At 39.8% G+C, this 23792-nt stretch overlaps 1 protein-coding gene across 6 annotated transcripts in view; it reads left to right on the top strand.

Moving 5' to 3' along the window:
- The window catches only part of LOC143031703 (uncharacterized), a 78652-nt gene that overhangs the window by 38998 nt on the left and 15862 nt on the right, over positions 1-23792 (top strand). For 3 of the 6 annotated variants that reach the window (XM_076195872.1, XM_076195876.1, XM_076195875.1), the window contains exons 15-21: positions 2091-2294; positions 12237-12389; positions 17457-17588; positions 18825-18953; positions 20383-20502; positions 21458-21589; positions 22105-22277. In XM_076195872.1, the coding sequence (XP_076051987.1) occupies positions 2091-2294; positions 12237-12389; positions 17457-17588; positions 18825-18953; positions 20383-20502; positions 21458-21589; positions 22105-22277 (1043 nt within the window). Of the gene's footprint in view, positions 1-2090; positions 2295-12236; positions 12390-17456; positions 17589-18824; positions 18954-20382; positions 20503-21457; positions 21590-22104; positions 22282-23792 lie in introns of all 6 variants that reach the window. The other 3 variants (XM_076195877.1, XM_076195879.1, XM_076195878.1) reach the window with 3 other exon arrangements.

The following is a 23792-nucleotide window of genomic DNA, read 5'->3' as shown; positions in this document are numbered from 1 at the left end:
TTGACACACTCAACACATGGTTCATCACAAACAGACTCAAAATAGCTCCAACCAAATCTACAGCAACACTTCTCACCAACTGGACAAAAGAACATAAATACATACCTCATCTCTACATCAACAACACTCTAATACCACACACACAAATACACCGAAAATTCTTGGTGTAACATACGATACATCCATGTCTTTCAAACAACACCTCACCTCACAAACATAAAAAACAAATGCACACCTAGACTTAACGCACTTAAGTCAATCACTGGAACAACATTTGGACAAAACAAAGAAACTAATATAACAATATACAAACAATGCATACGCTCAGTGATGAATTATGCGAGTCCTGCATGGGCTCCTAATCTCAGTGAGACACACCACAACACCCTTCAAATCATACAAAACAAAGCCCTAAAAACAATTACAGGCTGCACAAATACATCACCTACAGACCATTTACACCATGAAACAAAAGTCCTCAAAGTCAAGGACCACCTCGACATGAGAGGCACACAAACACTTGCTGCAGCCACCACAAACACATCACACACCCGCTACACTACATAGCAGAACACCCACACACACCAAGAAACATTAAAACTACACCCATAGACCTTTATTACACACAGATACTCTCTTCTCTTCCTCCACAACCACCAAATACCAGCCTCCGGAAACATATTCATAATCATATCACTCACCGCTCCATTAACACACTGAAAGACAACACACTGCTGCATGCCAGACCCCCTGATATCCACCCTTCTGAATCCTCTCTCCCACGTAAGGACAGAGTCCACTTGGCCAGACTGCGATGCGGTCACCACCCAGCACTTCTAAGCTACCAGAAGAGGCTGGACGACCGTGTTGTGAACAGCTGCCCAGGATGTAACACTTCACCCCATACCATACAACACATAATGGAAGACTGCATTATACACAATCATGCACGCAAACAACACAACATACACTCTATAAAGGATTTGTGGGAAAACCCAGTTTCGGCTGTGGCCTTCCTTGGGGAGACGGGACTGCTCGGACAGACAGTCTAGGGAACGACAACAACAACAACATCAGGTCGTAGTTATGAGTCTTTCTCAAAACTACCTGTTCATTTCCCACCTCCCCTGTATTTGTGTTAATATGTATGAACTACAGGAAACCGCAAAGTTTTAAGTGTATGTACAGATTGTGTATTGGTAGATGATGTAGCAAGTTAAGCTGACAGTGTATAGCACAGAGATATCTCGATTTATGTGTGTTTATGTGATTTTGGAATAACATGAGGTAAAAAAACCTTGTAATCTTTTCATAATATGCGGATTATTTAGAATAACACAATGTAAAAAATCGAGTAAGCAATCGTAAAATTTAACTGTTCATTTTGTGTGACTTTTACATGATGCAATCCCTTCAGAAACGTGTCCCTTGCATAAATTGAGAAATCCCTGTGTATATTTATATATATATATATATATATATATATATATATATATATATTTCATGGTAAAGAGAAAAATGAGCACTCACTTATTCTTTAAGTATCATTTCCCCCCACTTGAATTTACATGCACGCAGGAGGAGGAGGAACACTTTGTCCAAACTGTGGGACTGGTGTGGTTGTGCAGGTGGAGAAAGCAAAGAGAACAATGAACACTCACTTATTCTTTAAGCATTATTTTCCCTCACTTGAATTTACGTGCATGTAGGAGGAGGAACATTTTGTCCCAACTGTGGGACTGTTGTGGCTGTGCAGGTGGAGAAAGCAAAGACAATGATGAGCACTCACTTATTCTTTAAGCATTATTTTCCCTCACTTGAATTTACATGCACGTAGGAGGAGGAACACTTTGTCCCAACTGTGGGACTGTTGTGGTTGTGCAGGTGGAGAAAGCAAAGACAATGATGAGCACTCACTTATTCTTTAAGCATTATTTTCCCTCACTTGAATTTACGTGCACATAGAAGGAATGCTTTGTCTAAACTGTGGGACTGGTGTGGTTATGCAGGTGGAGAAAGCAAAGAGAATGATGAGTACTCACATATTCTTTAAGTATCATTTTTCCCCACTTGAATTTATGTGCACGTAGGAGGAACGCTTTGTCCAAACTGTGGGGCTGGTGTGGTCGTGCAGGTGGAGAAGGAACCGAGCCCGGAGGAAAACACGGGGAGTGTCGAGGTCCTCCGAATCGTGGAAGACAGGCGAGAGACTCACGAGGGAGGACCCAGGTGCAGTACGCCCATGAGCCGAGGAACCGTGCCCCTCGTCCAGGCCAGTCAACAGGAACCTGCAGGTGAGTGAGGTTCTTCTGTCGGTGGCATATGAGGAACCTAACCTGGAATGAGTGCCTGGGGAATTGTTGGGTTGCTGGCGACGTAATTAGGCATGACAAGGTGAAAGGCGAGTACAGGAATACCTCACTATATGACCAAGTCGTGTTCCCAGCTGACTGGTCACAATGTGAAAATTTGTATAATGAGGTTAAGGGTTTTACATGTACATAAATAGGGGGGAGTGTTGTGTTCATGGACCCTGTCAACCCCCTCCCCCTTCAATTTTTGCCTCCTCATGGGGGCTTTGACATATATACACCCAACATTTATTTTACCTATGTTATAGCACTCAGTCATATGGTGAGGTATTCCTGTACCTTAGTGCGTGGTGATGCATCGTATGGATTTTGCTCTTGCTGACATCAGATAATTTTATTCAGCTTGGGGGTTGGCGGTGTGACAGAATGGCGATCCGACAGATTGCGATTCCATTTTTGTCCTGAGGAACTTCCTCGCTGATTTCGCCCCAGGGACACTACGTCCCTCTCGCTCTTCTTGCGAGATGTGACCATCGCACCTCCCAATCGAACAAAATCACCTGGAGGCAAGGCGGAATGAAATGTACGATTCGAAAGTCTTGGTTTGAGCGTTCCTGTAGCAATACGGACACACCGGGCCCTGCATGTTAACCCATTAAACTCCGATGACAAGATGTCTTGTCATTTGGTCAAATAAAACAAAAAATCATGATTTTTTGTTTTATTTGACCAAATGACAAGACATCTTGTCATCGGAGTTTAATGGGTTAAATTCACAGAGTTCATAGCATGAACAGGATGAGCATGTTGGAGTTACAGCATGATAGCACAAACAGTCGAGGGATGACAGCATGAGTCCAAAACAGTGGTTTGCAGCAGCACCCCCCCTCCGTTTTATTTAGCACGTAATTCCGTAAATAAATTAATACGGCACACAAATGTATCTTTTACACTCTGTAAGTTTATTTGGCACATTATCTGCTTGCTAGGACAGTGTTGCACCGTGAAATGTAGAGCTGCAATTTCTTTAGTGTTCCAAGAAGTGTGCTATAGTTTGAAAATTCTCAAAAGGTCATCTGCATTCATGATGAGGACCTCTGGGATTATCTGCTCTAGTTTATTTCTGTTGTAGGTTGCACACTTTCTAGATTTTTCTCATCTGCCACGAACACGTAATATTATGCCACTGAGTTGGCATAGTCGAGCGGGAAGGGAGTTTTGATGAATCAAGAACATCACACGCCTGGCCAAAATTGATTGACTAAATGAAAAAAAAAATTAAAATACATGAATAGATAAAATTGATTGATTAAATGAAAAAAATATATATAGATAAAATTGATTGATTAGATGAAAAAAATGAAGATACATAAATAGATCAAATTGATTGATTAGACAAAAAGAAAAAATTAGATCAGTTGAGCAATGTGTTTCGGTGAAAAACTTGTCGTACATTGCATGGGCGGGAGACTGGGATGACCCGTCATCCGTGAGGAGCTAAGATGAAAAGGGGGAAAGGGTAGTGGATGGGAGTGGATTGGTAGAGAGTGGGTGTGTGGCATTGACTTCGGCTACCTCCCATATAAGGGGGAAAAAAGGTCTTGGTGTATAGACAGACATAGTATACATACCATTGCCTACCCAGAGCCAGATGAATCTTCATAAAGTATGACGCTAGTGTGATACCCAGAAACATTTGCACAAAAGTCATTGGGAACTCAGGACGCAAAGGTACTGGAGCCGTAGTACGAATGCACAGATGTTCTTAACTCGGGAACCGTCAAAGTCGAATAAAAATTCAACATTTATTCTCACCATCTCCTTTCTTGTCATACGGTGTGGGTTTTATGTACTCGTTTGTCGTTGCGTTCTTGGGGGAGGGTCCATAGTTTTCGTCAGATTCCGAATGGGGTCTGTGACTGGGGAAAGATCTGCTGGACTATACCAATCGTTCTTTGAGCATTTTGGATTCAGTTTCCTAAGGCGTAACTTGAGGCTAACATGGTATCCCCTCTCAGAATGTCCTTTCATTGTGTTATAATTTTTTATTTGTTATATTTATTTTCATGACATTCACCCTCACCAACCTATTTTTGATAACATCGAGAATTCCAAGATGTAGCTCCAAGACTGCTTGGACAAGACCATGGATTGTAGGGCTTCATTTGTCGTAGCAAAATAGAATTTCGTGGCAAATGAAATCTGTGACATTGCACCGTGGTAATAACAATGATCCTCCTTGCCGCACGTTGTACATCAGGGGTGGCCAAACTTGCTTAACGTAAGAGCCACATTCAATAAAATTCACATGTTTGAAAGCTACAAAACACGAACAAAACTGATTATAAATTATAAAACTCGAAGTTGTTCTTTTTTTCCCTTTTATGTTAAGTGTGATGAAAAAAGATCAGCCGACATATTTTTCATGGGCCGCATATGGGCAGAGCTGCATGTGGCTTGTGAGTCATGGTTTGGCCACCCCTGTTATATGCATTAGGATTTGGACTCGACTAACGGGTTGATGGTTTCTGGCTCCGCAGGAAGGCGTCGTTGCTTGAGCTTTTCAGTACAGGAATACCTCACTATACAACTGAGTGCTATAAAGTGGGTAAAACAAATGTTGGGTGCATATATGTCAAAGCCCCCATGAGAAGGGAGGCAAAAACTGAGGGGGGGTGGGAGGGGGTTGACAGGGTCTGTGAACCCCACAACCCTCCCCCCTATTATTTACGTACATGTAAAACCCTTAACCTTGATATACGAATTTCCGCATTGCGACCAGTCAGCTGGGAACACAACTCGGTTGTATAGTGAGGTATTCCTGAACAGGTTCTTGGTTCTGAGAAGTAACAAAACTACAACCTTACCCTTCCGGCTAATTCTCGTAACTTTATAACAGACTAAAAATGCCTGTACACTCCAGGGAGTTGGTTCAGGGTGGGGTAGAAGCAAATATTCCTCCGAGTACAATGTTGCTAATTTGACCACTATTAATTGAATTGTCACTGTCACACCTGTTATGCCTCGGCATGGAAACATGGGGGGGGAAAAGTGCTGCCATGCATCATAGAATATTTTCAAATCGTTGTTATAAGCCTAAAAAGTGATACTAATCAGAGTATATAGCTTCCTTTACTATATACAGAAAACGAAAAAAAAAAACATATATGGGAAATAAGAGAGAGAGAGAGAGAGAGGCAAGTACAAAGATTGATCTGGCAGAACAGCGATTGGTCAATCACGACGTACGCCATGCCCAGAATGGACTCCCTGGCGTGTACAGACTTTAGTGGGGGGGAATTACTGCAATTAGTTCAAAATTTAAAACTAACATTCAAGAAAACATGTGATTGTAGATACTAACCTTGTAGATGTAAGTTTTATGATTTGTATAAATGTAAACATACATACATATATGTACGTATACCAAAGGCTTTTTTCCCCCTTACTAGGGAGGTAGCCAAAAAACAAAGGCATAAAAACCACTCCCACACATTCCATCCCTAACATATTACACTCCCCTCCACCCTCTTCCCTCCCTCTTATCTTGACACCTCCTGGATGACGGGTCATCCCTGCATCTCGCCCACTGCCCTGGGTCAGAAGCAGTGTCACAAGACACAGCACATCCACAACAAGGCCACTTCATTAATTCGGCGACCAATCTCCGACCCCTCATGCAGAAAAGGAGAAAATGGGGAGAAATCCCTTCGGGCTGCATCAAATTATTTTTCACATACTCCCTCATCCCCCCCATCCCCCACCCATTCCACCTCATGTAACCTAACATCATCCTTATCCAACCATTATCCATTCATCCCTATCTTCTGTCCTCTCCCATCCTTCCTGTCCCATCCTCCGGTTAATTAAGAACGGGTAGGAACGTGCCATCATGATAATGGCTGCCAAATATACAGAGTAGCGTACAACCACACTGTCATGAGCTTAACGGCTGACAGAACCACACAAGCATAACTGTTAACCGTAATTACATGTGTGCGAGCATATTAACATTATGTGTGTGAGCATAATTATTTTGATGTGCAGGTATGAGCATAGGAACAGCTCAGCATGAAGACTTGCAGGCTTTGTTTTGCAAGCGCATAGAGCCCTTGCCTAAGTGCCACCCTGGGGCAAAGTTCTCAGTGATACATCCCCCCCCCTTCCCCCATCACCACTCTTCACCATCCCTTACAGCCTGTTTTAGCTATTGGCTTGCGAAATAATTAAACAGATTTTAAAAGTTTTATTTAATGTCCCTATTGCAGAAAGGATAAGGGAAAAATATTTCATATTCTGTTAGTTCTTACGCAAATTTTTTATATTAAGGTAAAATATTCAGGACTCGTTTTACTTTTTATATATATATATATATATATATATATACACACATATATATATACATATATATAATTATTTTGTCAGCCTTGTGGGTGGCATGTCCAGACTAGAATTGCTGCCCCAAGGCATATGCCCCCCACTGTCCCCCCACCCCCATGTGAGGGCTCTGCTTGTGCATAACCCTATATTGGCGGAAGTACGGTTGCCCATATGTGAACCTGGCATATCATTGTATCGAAGGGTGCATGAGACGGGAGGGGCAGTTATTGGGTTATAGTGTACAATAAAGCCTCAATATACCAGATATCGGATATAACAGACAAAATAATCTGACCAGACAAACCCTCGCTATAACAAATTTTCATCTGTTATAGCAAGGGATCCTCGGTTATAACAAATCTTCAGATATAATGACAGACCCCTGTCCCCATATCATCTGTTATATTGAGGGTTTACTGTATAAAAAATGGGTGTTTGAGTTGACTAAGCTCTCCTTATAAGGTAGGGAGTCGTGATGGGAAGATACAAACATTTTTTAATGATTCTAATACAAGTCCTGATACGACTATTAAACTTTCGATTCCAATACCTGCAGTGATAAGAATTCATGGTTATTTTCAGGCCCTGCAGTTGCTTTGGGAAACTATAAAAAAAAAATACATATAATCAGGACTTGTATTACTGTAGAATCATTAAATATTTTGGTATCGTCCCATCACTCATAGGGAGGGAGGTCCTTTGGTATCAAGTGTATGATTTCCAACCTAATCTTGTTCATAACTTCAGAATTAAATTAAGGTCCTCAGATGATTTATACGTTTTTATAGCAATATAGATATGTAAAAACAGAGTTGCCACTTTTCACCATTATAACATGTGTCAGGTTCATTTATCCGCAACTGTGCATTAGAAAGACCAGAACCACGCGTACTTACAAAACAAGTGTGAATGACGATGATTATGTGGCTGGCTGTGAAATCGGCTATAGGAACCAAACGTTTCCTGGACATTTGTGTGTTTATGGGCACACTTGGTGGCATAAGGGAGTGCATGGAACTGGTTTAGTGATTCCCAGCATATGTTTACAGTAAACCCTCGATAGAACGGATCTCAATATACCGGGTATCAGATATAACTGGGAGTGGAGTATGTGGGGATGGAATGGGTGGGAGTGGATTTTATGCCTTTGTTTTTTGGTTACCTCCCTTGTAAAGGGGAGCCTTTAGTATATGTATGTGTATGTTTTTGTTGATGTCAATTACAACTTTTATTTTCTTTCTTCTAGTAAATAGATGAAATGGGAACATTGTGCTGTCACATACATGTGCATGTGCACACACACACAAACATACACTGTACATGAATTCAAGTCTCTGTATGTTAGAAAATTTGAGAATAGGAGATGGGACCCAACAAATGTTACTCCTTTCCTGTCTATTACAATTAAGTAAATACACACACACACCCTGGAATGAAGAGAAAGAGGAGATCTGCTAGCCATTTACAGAATCTTGAAAGGCATGGAAGGCCTTGACAGAGAAGAAACACAAAACAAAGAAACTCAAAAAGAATAGTTATAGAAGAGATCTGAAAAAAAAAAGTTTCCCACACTGAGTGGTGGATGTCTAAAACAAATTGGATGAGACAACAGTGTGTGCAAAAACCATACAAGAATTTAAGAACAAACTAGATGCTGAAAGATACATAGATGGGTCACTATGAGCATAGCTCCCTTCCTGTATAATACAAATAGGTAAATACAACAAAGTAAATACACACATAACTTTTCCATATAGATGCATGAATATGTGGAATAGCTTAGAAGATGATGTAGCCCAAGCTCAAACAGTACATGAGCTCAAATGTAAACATGATGATTGGAAATCAAGGATATAGATTAAGTTGGGACTGTACATGAATTTGAGTCTAGGTATGTTAGAAAATTAGAGAATAGGAGAAAGGACTCAATGAGCATTGCTCATTGAGTCCTTATTCCAATTCTCTAATTTTCTAACATACCTAGACTCAAATTCATGTACAGTCCCAACTTAATCTATATCCTTGATTTCCAATCATCATGTTTACATTTGAACTCATGTACTGTTTGAGCTTGGGCTATATTATCTTCTAAGCTAAAGAAAGAACAGAAAGCAGGAAAAAGAAGTTCTTTTGGAGAATGTTAGACATGAGACTGAGAAAATGGTATATTCAAGAAAAGGAAACAAAGAATGAGATGGAGAGTGCAGAAAATTAAAAGTGGTTTATACCAATATAAATGGATTAATATCAGGATTAAATTATTTTAATGATTACTTATCAGAAGTAAAGCCAGACATAATGGCAATTGTAGAGACAAAATTAAGTGGTTCGCTATCACCTAACAGTGTTGGAAATGGATTATATAATCATTGGCTTAGAAATAGACAGGAAAAACAGGGAGGAGGAGTCATGTTGGCTAAAAAAATTAAATGTGATGAAGGTTACAAATGGAGGGAACAGTGTGGAAATTATCACCATTAAAGTTTAGGAAAATGACATGAAAAAGAGAGAGTGGTGATTTATGTGACCCCCAAAAAATGTGTTCTTGGAGAGAGATTGCTCTAAAATGTTAGAAGGTACAAGGATTTCATTAAATGAGGTGCTGAAAGATGGAGGAAATGTGGTTCTTATGGGAGATTTTAACTGCAAAGAAATCTGTTGGGAGGAGATAACAGCTAAAGATGGAGAGGAATTATAGGGAAATGTATTACTTGACTATGGAATATACAATGACACAATGTGTAAAGGAAAATGCCAGATATAGAAATAATGAAGAACTGTCAAGCATAGATTTATTCTTTATATCAGAACCTGAAATTGTGGATAAAATTGAATACAAAACACCAGTTGGGAAGAGTGACCACATATTACTTAAGCTAGAACTAAAGGAGGAAATATATGTGGAGAGGAATGAGAAATAGAGAAAAGAGAGACTGGTATATAGTTAAGTGGACTGTAAAACTTAAGGAATTTTTTTTAAGAAGCAAGTTCAGAAAAATTCTATAATAAAGAGATGTGAGTGAAAAAAAAATGGAAGATTCTGATGGAAATCCATAATGAAGGGGTGGATAGGTATACACCACAACAAAAACAGGAAAAGGAGTATGTTAAGTGCTGGTTTAACATGTAGCGAGGCAAAGAAGAGATAAAGCTTGGAAAAGATGGAAAAAAGAGAGAAATACTAGAAAGTGGCAAATATATATCAATGAAAGGAATTCATTTGTAAAAATATGCAGGAAAGAAAAAAGAAATTATGAAAAAGACAAATAGGATAATGTAAGGATCAACCAAAACTATTCTAGGATATGTGAATGGTAAATTGAAAAATAAGCAAGAAATAGAGAAATTACACCAAGGGAACATGGGAGATGTAGAAATGACTGAGGTCATGAGTAACCATTTGAAGTCTGTTTTCACTAGAGAAAATGTATGGCACTGGGATGAAGTGCAAGATCTCCCCTCTTTGGAAGAAATAATAGCAACATGAGCAGAAATGATGGACCAAATATCAAGTCTTGATGTTAGGAAATAGCACGGCCCAGATGGAATTGCAAACTGGATACTAAAGGAGTGTAAAGAAGAATTGGTAGGCAAAATATATAATAAGATGCTCACTTAAGGAAGAAAAAATACCAGAAGACCCAACAAACTACAGAGTGATTTCCCTTACAAGTATCATAGCCAAAATTTGTGAAAAAGTTATCAAAAATAGATGGACAAAACATTTGGAGGAGAACATACAAAACCCAAGACATTTTGGATTCAGACAGGGAAGATCATGGGCCACCATTCTGATTTGTTTTTACTCAAGTCTATTAGATATGATACAGGAAAGGGATGGATGGGCTGATTGTGCTTTCCTAGGCCTACAAAAAGCTTTTGATAAAGTGCCACATAGAAAATTATTAAGAAAAATGTAAACCATAGGAGTACAAGGTAAACTACTAGAATGGATGGAGGATTTCCTGCATGGAAGAAAAATGAGAGTAGTGCTCAGAGATAAAAGTTCTACTTGGGAAGAGGTGATTAGTATAGTTCCACAGGAATCAGTACTGGCTCCAATGATGTTTCCTATTTGTGTGAATGACAGATGAGGGTGTGGACAGTTATATGAGCTTCTTTGCTGATGACACAAATTTGTTGAGAAAAGTGAGCACTGAAGTAGACTGAGTCACTATGGAGAGATCTGGACAAAATTTGGGAATGGAGTCAGAAGTGGGAAGTGGACTTCAACATCAAAAAATGTAGTATAATGGAATTTGGAAAAAGTAAAAAAAGGATATCAGGACAATATAAAATCGGTGAAAAGGAAGTAAAGAAAGTGGAATTTGAAAAAGATCAGGGAGTAATCATCACAAAGGACATGTCCCCTGATAAACAGATAAACAAAATTGTTGGAGAAATGGCCAAGACTGGAGTACACAGCAACACAATGGTCACCCAGTACCAAAAAGAATATAAGGAAAATTGAAAGAATCCAAAGAGCAACTACGAAGATGGCCCCACACTTTCAGAATTGTCATACAAAGAGAGATTGTCAAAACTAGAGTTACCAATCCTGGAACAAAAAAGAGAAAGAGGAGACTTGTTGACTATAGAATCATGAGAGGTACGGAAGTCCTTGATAGAGAAGACTTACTAAATTAGGATACAAGAAATACATGGGGAGATGGAAGGAAGCTCAAAAAGGACAGTTATAGAAGAGACCTGAAAAAACAGCTTTCCTCACAGAATGGTGGATGTATGGAACAAACTGGATAAATGATAGTGTGTGCAGAAACCATACATGAATTTAAGAACAATGTAGATACTGTGAGATACAGAAATGGGACACCATGAGCATAGCTCCCCTTCCTGTAAGATACAACTAAGTAAATTGAAAGAATTCAGATAGCAACCACAGAAATGGCTCCACCATTTTCAAACTTGTCATATGAGGAGAGACTGGCTAAATTGGAGTTACCAACTTTGGAGCAAAGAAGAGAGAGAGGTGACCTACTGACCATCTATAGAATCATGAAGGGCACAGAAATACTCAATAGAGAGGACTTGTTAAATTGGGACAAGAGGACATGGAAAGAAACTCAAAAAAGATAGTTATAGAAGAGATCTGAAGAAAGACAGTTTTCGCACAGAGTGGTGGACACTTGGAACAAACTGGATGAAACAGTAGTGTGTGGGAAAACCATTCACGAATTTAAGAGCAAACTGGACACTGCAAGATACAAAGGCGGGACACTACAAACGTAGCTCCCCTTCCTGTAAAATACAACTAGGTAAATAAATACACACAAATACACATACACACACACATGTGCACACACATTGTTATTAGAATTAAGTAAATATATAAGACCTGTGCCACCTGTTTTTTTTGTGGAGATGTACACTTAGTGAAGACTGTATCCTTGTCCGTGAGAATGCTCTGTCTCAGATTTGTCAGAAAATACATCGTAAAATATGCCGCTGTATTTAAGGGATGAGCACATCAATGTTTTGTCCTGTAATGTTGCTGTGATTCTTTGTGTGTGTTGCCTCGCACAGACACGAATTCGTGTGCAGGAGAATGGAGTAGCGAAAGTGTCAGCGTGTGCAGCGAAGCATCTTCCAGCGTGCGGCGAGAATCCGATGTGGAAATCATCTCTAATCCGTCTGTGTCCAGTATTGAAGTCCTCAATGACCATCCATCAGGGCACGGTGAGGCTTGTGTCTTACGTACGGGCATGGTATGGTCATGGGGTGTCACAATGCTGCGTATGGGGTTGTGGTTTGCTGTGACATTGCTTTGTGGGAAGATGTGGTAGCAGCGGACTTGTTGTTTTTTGTCTACGTATGTGCATATAGTTTTTATGTACTGTAGTTGAATTTTGTAGGATGAAGGTCATGTTTGTAGTATCCCAACCTCTGCACTGGCTTGTCACAAATTATATTCGCCTTGCTTACACTTTGCACACACACACTGCATCTGCCAGCTATTTGTTCCAGCTTTCATTTTCATTTAATTGTAGACACGTAAAGAATAATTGGGTAAATGACATATGCAGTGTTCTAAAATTTCTAAAACACATTGGATTAAGACTTGTCATCATTCAACTTTACCGTGTCACTACTGCAGTGCAGTTCATACAGTATGTTCTAGTCGGCACATCAGTACCAGCACTAGCTACGCCTGGCCACGGAATCAAATTGCAGCAGATGCAAATACCACAAACAAGACACAGAACACCTCATCCTACCCTCACCTTGCCTAGACAGTTTTTCTTACTCGAGTGACTTGTGGGCCATTTTGGTGGGTATTGCTGATAATTTGGGAGCTGCTGGTCTCCAGCAAGAGAGAAATGGAGCACTGGTAAGCACTAAATTTCTTCTTCCGACCAGTTGGCGAACTCAAACCCGAGAAAATTCTTGGTCAACCAAGACTTGGTTGGACTGACATTAGACTCACTGGTGAAGAGAATCTTGTATAAACAGTTGAGAAAATGAGTTCATATGTTTTTTTGTTTTGTTTTTTTTCTAGTCACAGTATTTGGTAACAGTCATAAAAAACTGTCATATTTCTCATGTACTGTTCCAAAGTCAATGACTGGATTACAGTATTTCAGTTTTATGCGAACTAAAGACCTTTTGACATTGATGCAATGTAACAAAACATCAAAAATTTTCTTTCTATGGCCAAACTGCCTCAACATGATCTTCCCTATCCATCACTCCTGTTTACACTCCTAATCTACCAAACTTCCTAATTCCTCTCCGTTTTCACCTTGCGACAATTTCCGTACATCTGAAAGATTTCTTTTTAAACTCGTTCAGATGCTTACTTTCTGCCTCTCTCAAGTTCCATGTCTCTTCTCTAAACCATACAACCTCTTACGATTGTCGCTTTTATTTCCAAATGTTTATTTCTCATAACACTGTTCATCTCTGACATTAACTTGACTCCGTGACTTTGTAAATCACCTTTACTTCTTCTCTTCCGCTCACTGCCTCAAATGCTTAAAACAACACTGCCCCAAATGCTTAAAACAACAAGTGAAGTGCAGTATGTATTTGTAGAGAATATGAGCGACATGATTCCAGGAAAAGAGTACTAGTATAAGATTTTTTCTTGAGAGTAATTATAAAGTACTTTGTTTATTTTTTGAGACAGGTAAGGTTGTATGTGGTGTATTACCAGATTTTGTCTTCTCGGTACCTTTTGGATTGCAATACGTGTCTTCTGAAGATGTAGAGAGTTTTATTGTAATGACGTGAGGAATTTTAAGTGTTTTGGCTCTTAGTGGAAGAGTCCGAAAATACAATAGTGAACAGATAAAGATGGTGGGAGTGTGAATGAGATGAAAGAGAAAGAAACATGAGGAAATATTTTGATAAAAATTGAGTGAAAAGTTTGAACAGGAGATGGTATGAAGAGTTGTGGAAGAAAAATTAAGGAGGAACATAACACAGAAACTTCAGATTTGTGCAGACCAGGGAACCAAAGAAAGGAAGACAAATTAGAGGAAATATTTTAGTGGAAGATGAGTGAAGAGGCAGTAGACTTGAGGAAAGAACGGACTATAATATGCAAGCTTCAGATTTAATCCTACAACACGTATAACGTGCATCACTGCAAGGTAGTCAAGGGAATGACAACAACAACAACAACACAATAGATGATGTACATCCACCCTTCCAGGTTCCCTCACAGTGTCCAGGGCTTTGGCATCTAACTTCATGTAATAGATCAGGGTAATAAGACCCTTAAGGCACTAATTAATCTATTATTCACAATATCTGTGGGTTTCCACTCTGGGGTCCTGCAGATTACAAATTGGTGGGACGAGGCTGTAGGGTGAGTTACCACCCAGAATATGCAACAGTTGGCATTATCAGAGTTGCCAGGTATATTTACTGTCATCGTCAGATAAAGTGTTGACCAAGGATACATGACACAGAGCGCATGTATAGTATTTACAAACTGCCCAATACTAGCAACATACCGAGATGACCTCTTCCAAGGGCTTCTTTCATGCTGAGGGCTAACCAACAACAAGTTCACAGAACTATATCACAAGACTATTCCTCAGAAGTATCTTGTATACCAGCATCTTAGTAAAGGGCAGCAAGACTCAAAGTTGGTAAGACTTGAAGAAATAATACAGTTCAAGTGGATCAAAGGCTTTAACAAGGGTGGTACAAACAAGGTCATCATATTAAGACAACAGGACAGAACTCACAGTAATGGATTTAAACTGGACAAATTTAGATTTAAGAAAGAAATAGGCAAGAATTGGTTTACTAATAGGGTGGTTGACAAATGGAACAAACTTAGTAACCATGTAGTGAACGCTGAAACTATCAGTTGTTTTAAAAAACGGTTAGACAACTTTATGGATGGAGATGTCAGGTGGTGATGGATATGGAGCTGCCTAGTGTAGGCCGTATGGTCTCTTGCACTCTCCTTCATTCTTATGAGCTTATGTTCTAAGTATATTTAGCACCCTGCAGAAAGTTCACAGACCTGTAATGATAACACAAGACTGTATTCCTCAGAAGTATCTTGTATATCAGCAGCTTGGTAACAGGCAGCAAGATCTAAATTATAAGTTAGACCCAAAGGTTTTGAAAATTGAACACGTAAAACAGTACATGATAAACTAAATGGAAGAACATGATAAATGGAAAATAAGGAGATCATTAACTCGTACATGCAAACAGAAAAGAAAAACAAACTTGGTGGTGGTAGGAACGACCATTGTTGATAAGAAAACCATACATACATATACCAACGGCTTTTTCCCCCTTACAAGGGAGGTGGCCAAAGTCAAAGGGATAAATCCACTCCCACCCATTTCATCCCCACATACTCCACTCCCACCCATTTCACCCCCCACATACTCCACTCCCATCCACCACCCCTCCCTCCCTCTTTTCTTGACTCCTGAATGACGGGTCATCTTACATCTTGCCCACTGCCCTGGGTCAGAAGCAGTGTAGCAAGACACAGAAAGCCATAAGTTAAAAACAGCACGGGTTCCAACAGTCCATAATTCAAACACAAACGACTTACAAACAATGCGGAATAGAGCTCTGAGAGCAATAAGAGGATGCACCAAAACCACCCCTGTAAGACATCTTTATACGGAAACCAAAATCCTCCCCATACAACATCACATGAAAATGATGGGAATGCTGTGAAAGTGGCAGTTGCCGTCAAGTCTATCGAAATAAACGTCACGTGAGGATGGAGACTACGTACTTGAAGAAGGTGTAACAAGCGAAATGTCATACTAATAAAGGCTCCGTCCTTATGCGGTGCTTATTTCAGTAGAGGAACGCTATTATGTGACAGAATCCTTAACAACGCTGCACCCCCTCTCATTACGTCTCGCAAGCACCACCAACAAAATGCAAAATAAATAAATAGAATAAATAAGATAAAGATACACCAGCAGCATACTGCTCAAACATCTACCATAACAATGCACCCCCTCTTGTTATGGTAAGCACCACCAACAGAATACAAAATATATATATATATATATATAATAAAAAATAAATATAAATAAATAAAGAATAAAGAAAACAAAATAGAAATATGGCTCAAATGTCTACCACAACATGCCACCCAAATCACACAAACTGTCCACACAGAAACCCCCCCACACTTGTATAATTAAACGAGCCCATCAAGAAAGACCACCTAACTTGACACTCCATCTACGGTCCCCAGATACAAGCCCTACAGAGAAAACTTGCCCATGCCTGACAAGAAGACAAGATTACAAAGGAAGAGCAGCATGCCAATAGGAGACCTTTTGGTCCATAACCAGGTCAGGTGTAAAAAAAAAATTGACAGACGAAATTGATCAATAAATAGGTAATGATAAGTAATAAAGCAAGGTTTACACGTTACGATAAATTGTAGCGATTTATTGTAATGAAAAGGTTGTTACAATTTGTCATTACAATAAATCGCTACAATTTATTGTAGCGTGTAAACATTGCTTAAGCAAGCAGATGAATAATGAATAATAGTAAATGAATAGGATCAACACACGTATGTCTGCCCTCGACTCACCATCGTAGTATGATGCCCCACACTGACTATTCCGAGAACAACAAAATATCTCTTCCGCGAGCGACTTTCGGTGCCTCATGGAGGCTGCGGGTTGTCTTCAAGAGAAACCATGGGCGACAGATTGATTATATGTTTGACCCAGCCTTCTTTCCAACAGGATATAGGTCATTTTGTTGTAAAAGAACATAACATAAGAATGAAGGAGACTGCAAGAGACCATAAGGCCTACACTTGGCAGCTCCATATCCATCACCACCTGCCATCCCCATCCATAAAGTTATCAAACCATTTCTTAAAACAACTGATAGTTTCAGCGCTCACTACATGGTTACTAAGTCTATTCCATTCATTGACCACCCTATTAGTAAACCAAGATGAGAAGGCAATGGATGTATTGATTGATTTTATATATTATGCTTGACCCAACCAACAGAATACAGTATAGGTAATTTTGTCGTAAAAGACGAGAAGGCAACGAATGCATTAATTTTATATATGCTTAACCCAACCTTCTTTCCAACAGGTCATTTTGTCGTAAAAGACGAGACGGCTCGAAACACCTGATGCCCCAGATCTAGATATGAATTGCCTATTCGGTATTGATTTCCTTTCCTCCATTAATTTTTCTAGTTACAAGACAAAAATTCAATGATCTTACCCATGTCTGACACTCACCCAGGAGCTTTTCTGTTCTTGCCATGCAGATACGGCAGCGGGCGAAATCCAGACTGACGTGGAAATTCCGACAATCGACGTCTGCACACCAGTCACCTCGCCGGCCACTCAGCGACGACCTGATCTCCTGCCTGCCACCATGCATGAGAGTAGCTCCTCAGGTACTGTCGTTTTGAATGTTGATGCAAGGGGTCAAACGAGGAAAAAGCGGATGGACGGGGGTGAATGTAGTCGTAAGAGCTCATGGTCAGGATGTCCAACAAGCAAAAACGTGGCAGAGAGAGGAAAGCATTAGAGTAGTTTTTTTAATATTGTCGTGTTGAATGTTGGCGCAAGGGTTTGACCAAGGAAAAGGCGGATGGACGGGGGTGAACATAGTCCTAAGAGCTCATGGTCAGGATGTCCAACAAGCAAAAACATGACAGAGAGAGGGAAGTGTTAGAGAGGAACAGGGAGAATGAAGAGCTGCTGTCTTCAAGTGGTTCATCAAGGAAGGATGATGTGTTTGATTAGGTGGAGTGATCAAATTAAGGATGTTCTTAACCCATGTCATTGTGAGAATGACGGCTGATCATGTGTGCGTGTTTATGAGGTTTTGTAGCTTTATTTTAGAACTATTGGAATTTCTCTTGTAATAAAAAAAAATTCTTCTCCCCCTCTCTCTCTCTCTCTTTCTCAGATATAATTTACTGTTTGTTATTGGTTGGATAACACAGGTTCTGCAGGTTCAATGACAGGGATTGGAATTTCTCTCGTATTTTTCTCTCTCTCTCTCTCTCTCTCTCTCTCTTAAATACAATCTACTGTTTGTTATTGGTTGGATATCATAGGTTCTGCAGGTTCGATGACGGGGATTGGAGTTTCTCTCGTAATTTTTTTTATTCACACACACACACACACTCTTTCTCAAATATAATTTACTGTTTGTTATTGGTTGGATAACACAGGTTCTGCAGGTTCGATGACAGGTATTGGAGTTTCTTAAAAAAAAAATTCTTCACAATCTTTCTCTCAAATACAATTTACTGTTTGTTATTGATTGGATAACACAGGTTCTGCAGGTTTGATGACAGGTATTGGAGTTTCTCTCTTAATTTTTTTTCTTCACAATCTTTCTCTCTCAAATATAATTTACTGTTTGTTATTGATTGGATAACACAAGGTTCTGCAGCTTCGATGACGGGGATTGGAATTTTTCTCATTGTTTTTCTTCACACACTCTCTCTCTTTCTCTTTCTCAAATATAATTTACTGTTTGTTATTGGTTGGATAACACAGGTTCTGCAGGTTCAATCACAGGGATTGGAATTTCTCTCGTAATTTTTTTTTTCTTCACAGTCACTCTCTCAAATATGATTTACTGTTTGTTATTGGATAACATGGGTCTTCCTCTGCAGGTTCAATGACTGGGAGTGTGTGCACTACGTACGAAAAGGCGTCTGCACCGCCCACACCATCCAAGGTCGACATCGGCAAGCAGTCCGCCACGAACACATCAATATCCTCCATTTCAGCATTAACCGAAGGTCTGTACGTGTGTTTACCCAAGCCTGATTACCTTATGATACGTAGAGGCATCCTAGACTATAATGGGGAGTGCATGATGTTACAGTAAAACCTCGATATAATGGACAATATGGGAACGGGTCTGTTGTTATATCCTAAGATCCGTTATAACCAAATATCCGTTATATCTGATGGAAATACCAGACAGATCCGTTATATCCCAAAGTTTTTCCAGTATTAGAATTTACAGTAAACCCCATATATGGGGAAAGGTCTGTTATTATATCCGAAGATCAGTTATAACCCTCGCTGTGCCGGATGAAAATCCGTTATAGCGAGGGTTTGTCCAGTCAGATTTTTTGTCCGTCATATCTGATATACAGTATATTGAAATCCGTTATATTGAGGGTTTAATGTATAACCGACCAGAACATTTGTATGGGATTATAATTTTGGGATACGTGACAGATGTCCATAGCAAGGGTGTACTTTAAATCTTTGTGCTTCAAAAAGTAATTCAAAAAGAGGCATTACATAAGAACATAAGAATGAAGGAGACTGCAAGAGACCATAAGGCCTACACAAGGCAGCTTCGTATCCATCACCACCTGTTATCCCCATCCATAAATTTGTCTGACCATTTCTTAAAACAACTGATAGTTTCAGCACTCACTACTACATGGTTACTAAGTCCATTTCATTCATCAACCACCCAATTAGTAAACCAATTCTTGCCTATTTCCTTCTTAAATCTAAATTTATCCGGTTTAAATCCATTACTGCGAGTCCTGCCCTGTTGTTTTAATATGATGACCTTGTTTGCATCACCCTTGTTAAAGCCTTTGATCCACTTGAACACCTCTATTAGATCACCCTGCAATCTGCATCTTTCTAGCCCACTCAGAGAAGGGAAGTTCTGTGATGTTTAACAGAGTCCTCTAGCTCAAGAGGTTCCTTCAACATAGTTCCTTTAAGTGCAGAGGTGTGTCTAAGATGAATAATATTGTTTGGTGTAGGTTGGAATAAAGTCCACAAACTATGACATGGTACAAAAATGGTTAATCTGGATGGTTTTACAAACCCCTGAGACCTGGGTTTCATCCTGATAAAAATCTTTAACATCCAGAAAAAATATATATATGTAAAAGTAAAAATTATATATATATATATATATATATATATATATATATATATGAATGAATTAGTAAATAAATGTTCTCATTAGTAAGTTTGAAATAACTGAACACTGTCATAAATAACAAAATACATGAACAGAAGCACAAGCAATAGTGTAAACACTCAGCCATGAATACCAGCATCCCTCCAGTTCTCCCAAACATGTACCTTGACAACAAGCACAACCATAAGATGGGATAAGGACATTAACTGTCTGGCAAATCGTCCATCAATCACTGACTCGGTTTTCTCCTTTGGCGGATGGTCCTCCAGAGGGAGGAAGCGAATACTTCAGTGCCAACACGACTCTGGAGGAGACCAGCGGCAAAGGAGTGCCTGTCCCGGGCCTGTCCGTCTCGCCGCACTACCTCAGCACCAGTGCCGCCAGCATAGGTACAGTATGAGTGTCAAGTGTCAACCAGAGGGCCAGAGGGGCAGTGTAGCTTTAAGAAAAGATTTTCCTAAATAAGACCAATGTGGGGCAAACAACATATTCATAATCACATCACTCACTGCTCCATTAACACACTCAAAGACAACACATTGCTTGCATGCCAGACCCCCTGATATCCATCCCTCTGAATCCTCTCTCACACAAAAGGACAGAGTCCACCTGGCCAGACAGAAATGTGCCCACCACCCAGCAGCCCTTCTAAGCTACTAGAAGAGACTGGATGACCGCATTGTGGACAAATGCCCAGGATGTAACACTTCACCCCGTACTATTCAACACATCATGGAAGACTGCATTATACACAATCACGCACGCAAACAACACAACATACACTCCATAAAGGATTTGTGGGAAAACCCCGTTTCGGCCGTGGCATTCTTTGGGGAGATGGGACTGCTCGGACAGACAGTCCAGAGAACAACAATAACAACAGGCACACACTTTTTTTTTTTTTTTCCCATTCTTTCCTAGAATTACTGAAAAATTTATTTTCATGTGGAGATATGTTGACACATCACACACACTTCCATAGAAATACGAAAATGTAATTGACAGTTTATCGTATATGTATTGGCACCACTGTGATCATGTTCAGGCTCTAACTTGAGACATTTATGGATCCATTGTGTGGATATTGCTGCTGAGTTCTTGTTGGGGCAACCCTGGGGGCAACATATTTATGTAAGTGATTATTTAATGTGACTGTTTTTCCAGTAACCAATGCCGTATCTACACAGACTAGTCCTTGCCACAGAATCAAATTACCATGGATACAATCGCCACACAGAAGGCGAAGAACATCTGGCCCTTCACTTGTCTCACTTGAGCCAGGAATCCCCTGGAGAAGAGACCCAGGGTAACAGATTAACAGAATGACTTTGTTCTCCCCCACAGAGACCGTCAAATGCGAGGCCAAAGCATCGTCCCACACAGATACGTCCAGTGTGTGTACAGACGAGGTCGATGCGACAAAACCTTCCGTAGGCCTGGGGGTTTGGGTCCAGGGTCTTCTGGGAACTCTCACAGGTAAGGAGGAAGAGGTCTCTGTTCCATTGGGCAGTGCAGATGCACACCTACAGTGTAAGGTTTGTGTAAAGTAGTCGCCTCTTGTGGCGGTTGTCAGGAGGGGGGAGACATTTTGTTTATTATTTGTTTGATTTTCATTTATTATTATTTATCTGTCTTTTTATTTATTATTTACCTGTTTATTATTCAACTATACCCATGCATTTATTTATTTTATTTATTATTTATGTTATGATTTTATTTTATTTTTATTTATTTTCTTATTTTTTTATTTTTTTATTTATCATTATTGTATTTTTTCGCATCCGACTTAGTTATGGACCAAAAGATCTCCTGCTGGCATGCTCTGCCTTTGTAATCCTTTGTAAGTTTGCAGTACGGGCATACTATGTTAAATTCCTTAGTTAAAAAATAAAAATCATCGATAATGATGACAGTTGTTGCCTCAAGTTTTACTCGAGAAAAGAGAACAAGACAGACTCAGCCTAACTAAACAAATATTTTTTGGTTCGCAGGTTACCAGTGGCACTGGTGGGATGAAGTGGACAGTGCCGTGGGCCTGACAAAGAGCGTCAACCCTATCCATTATTCGTACGAGGACTTCAGGGATGTGGACCACCGACTCAAACTCTTCTGTGACGTTCTCCTCTTCAGAGAATCTGACGAAGACCTCCAGGGACTCATTAAGGTGGGTCGTCACCGGATGGTCAACATGACGTGTCCTTCAGTTGGATAATGTGTGTCTTAACCATTTGGGTACAATGATGCACTTATTAATTTGGGTTGTCACATGTCACCGGACAGTTGACATTAGGTCCTTCAGTTGGATAATGTGTGTCTTAACCACTTGGGTACAATGACGCACTTATTAAGGTGCATTGTCACCTGTCACTGGACAGTTGACATTACGTGTCCTTCAGTTGGATAATGTGTGTCTTAACCAATTGGGTACTACGACACCTACATAGGCGTCGTAAGGCGTGAGTGGGTACATAAGGATGCCAGCATTGGTGTCTTGATTACATATATATATTTTTTTGTAGTTGTACACAAGTTACCCCCGGATTCTGTGAACTGGCTTGATCACGTTTTCTGTGTTTATTATTACTCAGAGTAAACGAGAACGAGTAATACAGTTTCATGTTTTTATAATGCGAGTAGTGTGATGTGAATTACATAAGGTAACTGATGCTGCATGCGAGAATTTGAGTCGTACTGAAGTGGTTAAGGTCTCCTGTGATGCCTTCCTCTTTACTCTATTGCATACCTTCTATAGATCCATTTGATCTGCTTAACCCATTAAACTCCGATGACAAGATGTCTTGTCATTTGGTCAAATAAAACAAAAAATCATAAAACACCAAAATGTTTGATCAAAGACCAGAAAAATATGACGTCAGTCCTCGCTTCGCTCGCGAGCGAAGCGAGGACTGACGTCATATTTTTCTGGTCTTTGATCAAACATTTTGGTGTTTTATGATTTTTTGTTTTATTTGACCAAATGACAAGAATCTTGTCATCGGAGTTTAATGGGTTTTAATACAGGTGTTGTCAACCTTTTCCACTCCATTCCCCCTTCATGAGTTCTTGATATTTGCATAGCTCCCACTTGTTTTTCTCCCAAATCCCACCCACAAAAAAAAAAAATAATAATAATAAAATGTTGTTGAAGAGAAACCCTTTGCTTTATTACAAAGTCGACCATCATAATTATTTTATATTTAGATTTCTGCGATATGCTTAACCTCTTCAGTATGAGTCATGTTCTCACAGGCAGCATCAGATGCCTGATGTACAATGATTCAATGATGCACCACAATCTCGCGTTATAGAAAATAAAGTTACAGCTGTATCACTCATTCTCTTTCGCTCTGAATATTAATAAACACAGAAAATATGATCAAGCCAGTTCACAGAATAAGGGAGTCACTCAGCTACAGCTACAAAATAAATATAATCAAGACGCCAATGCCGGCAACCTCGTGTACCCACTCACACCTCGTGACGTCTGCCTAGGCATCATCGTATCAAAGGAGATAGATTACATTCAGATTCCTTGCATTATATATATACATACATATACCAAAGGCTCTTTCCCCCTTACAAGGGAGGTAGCCAAAAAAACAAAGGCATAAAATCCACTCCCACCCATTCCATCCCCACATACTCCACTCCCATCCACCTCCCTCCCTCTTATCTTGGC

This window comes from Oratosquilla oratoria, chromosome 12 (assembly GCF_046742065.1).
Source record: "Oratosquilla oratoria isolate Oo_2021 chromosome 12, ASM4674206v1, whole genome shotgun sequence".
Lineage (NCBI taxonomy): Eukaryota > Metazoa > Arthropoda > Malacostraca > Stomatopoda > Squillidae > Oratosquilla > Oratosquilla oratoria.
The sequence above is the reverse complement of the archived record's forward strand: the minus strand, read 5'-3'. Positions and strand labels throughout refer to the sequence as shown.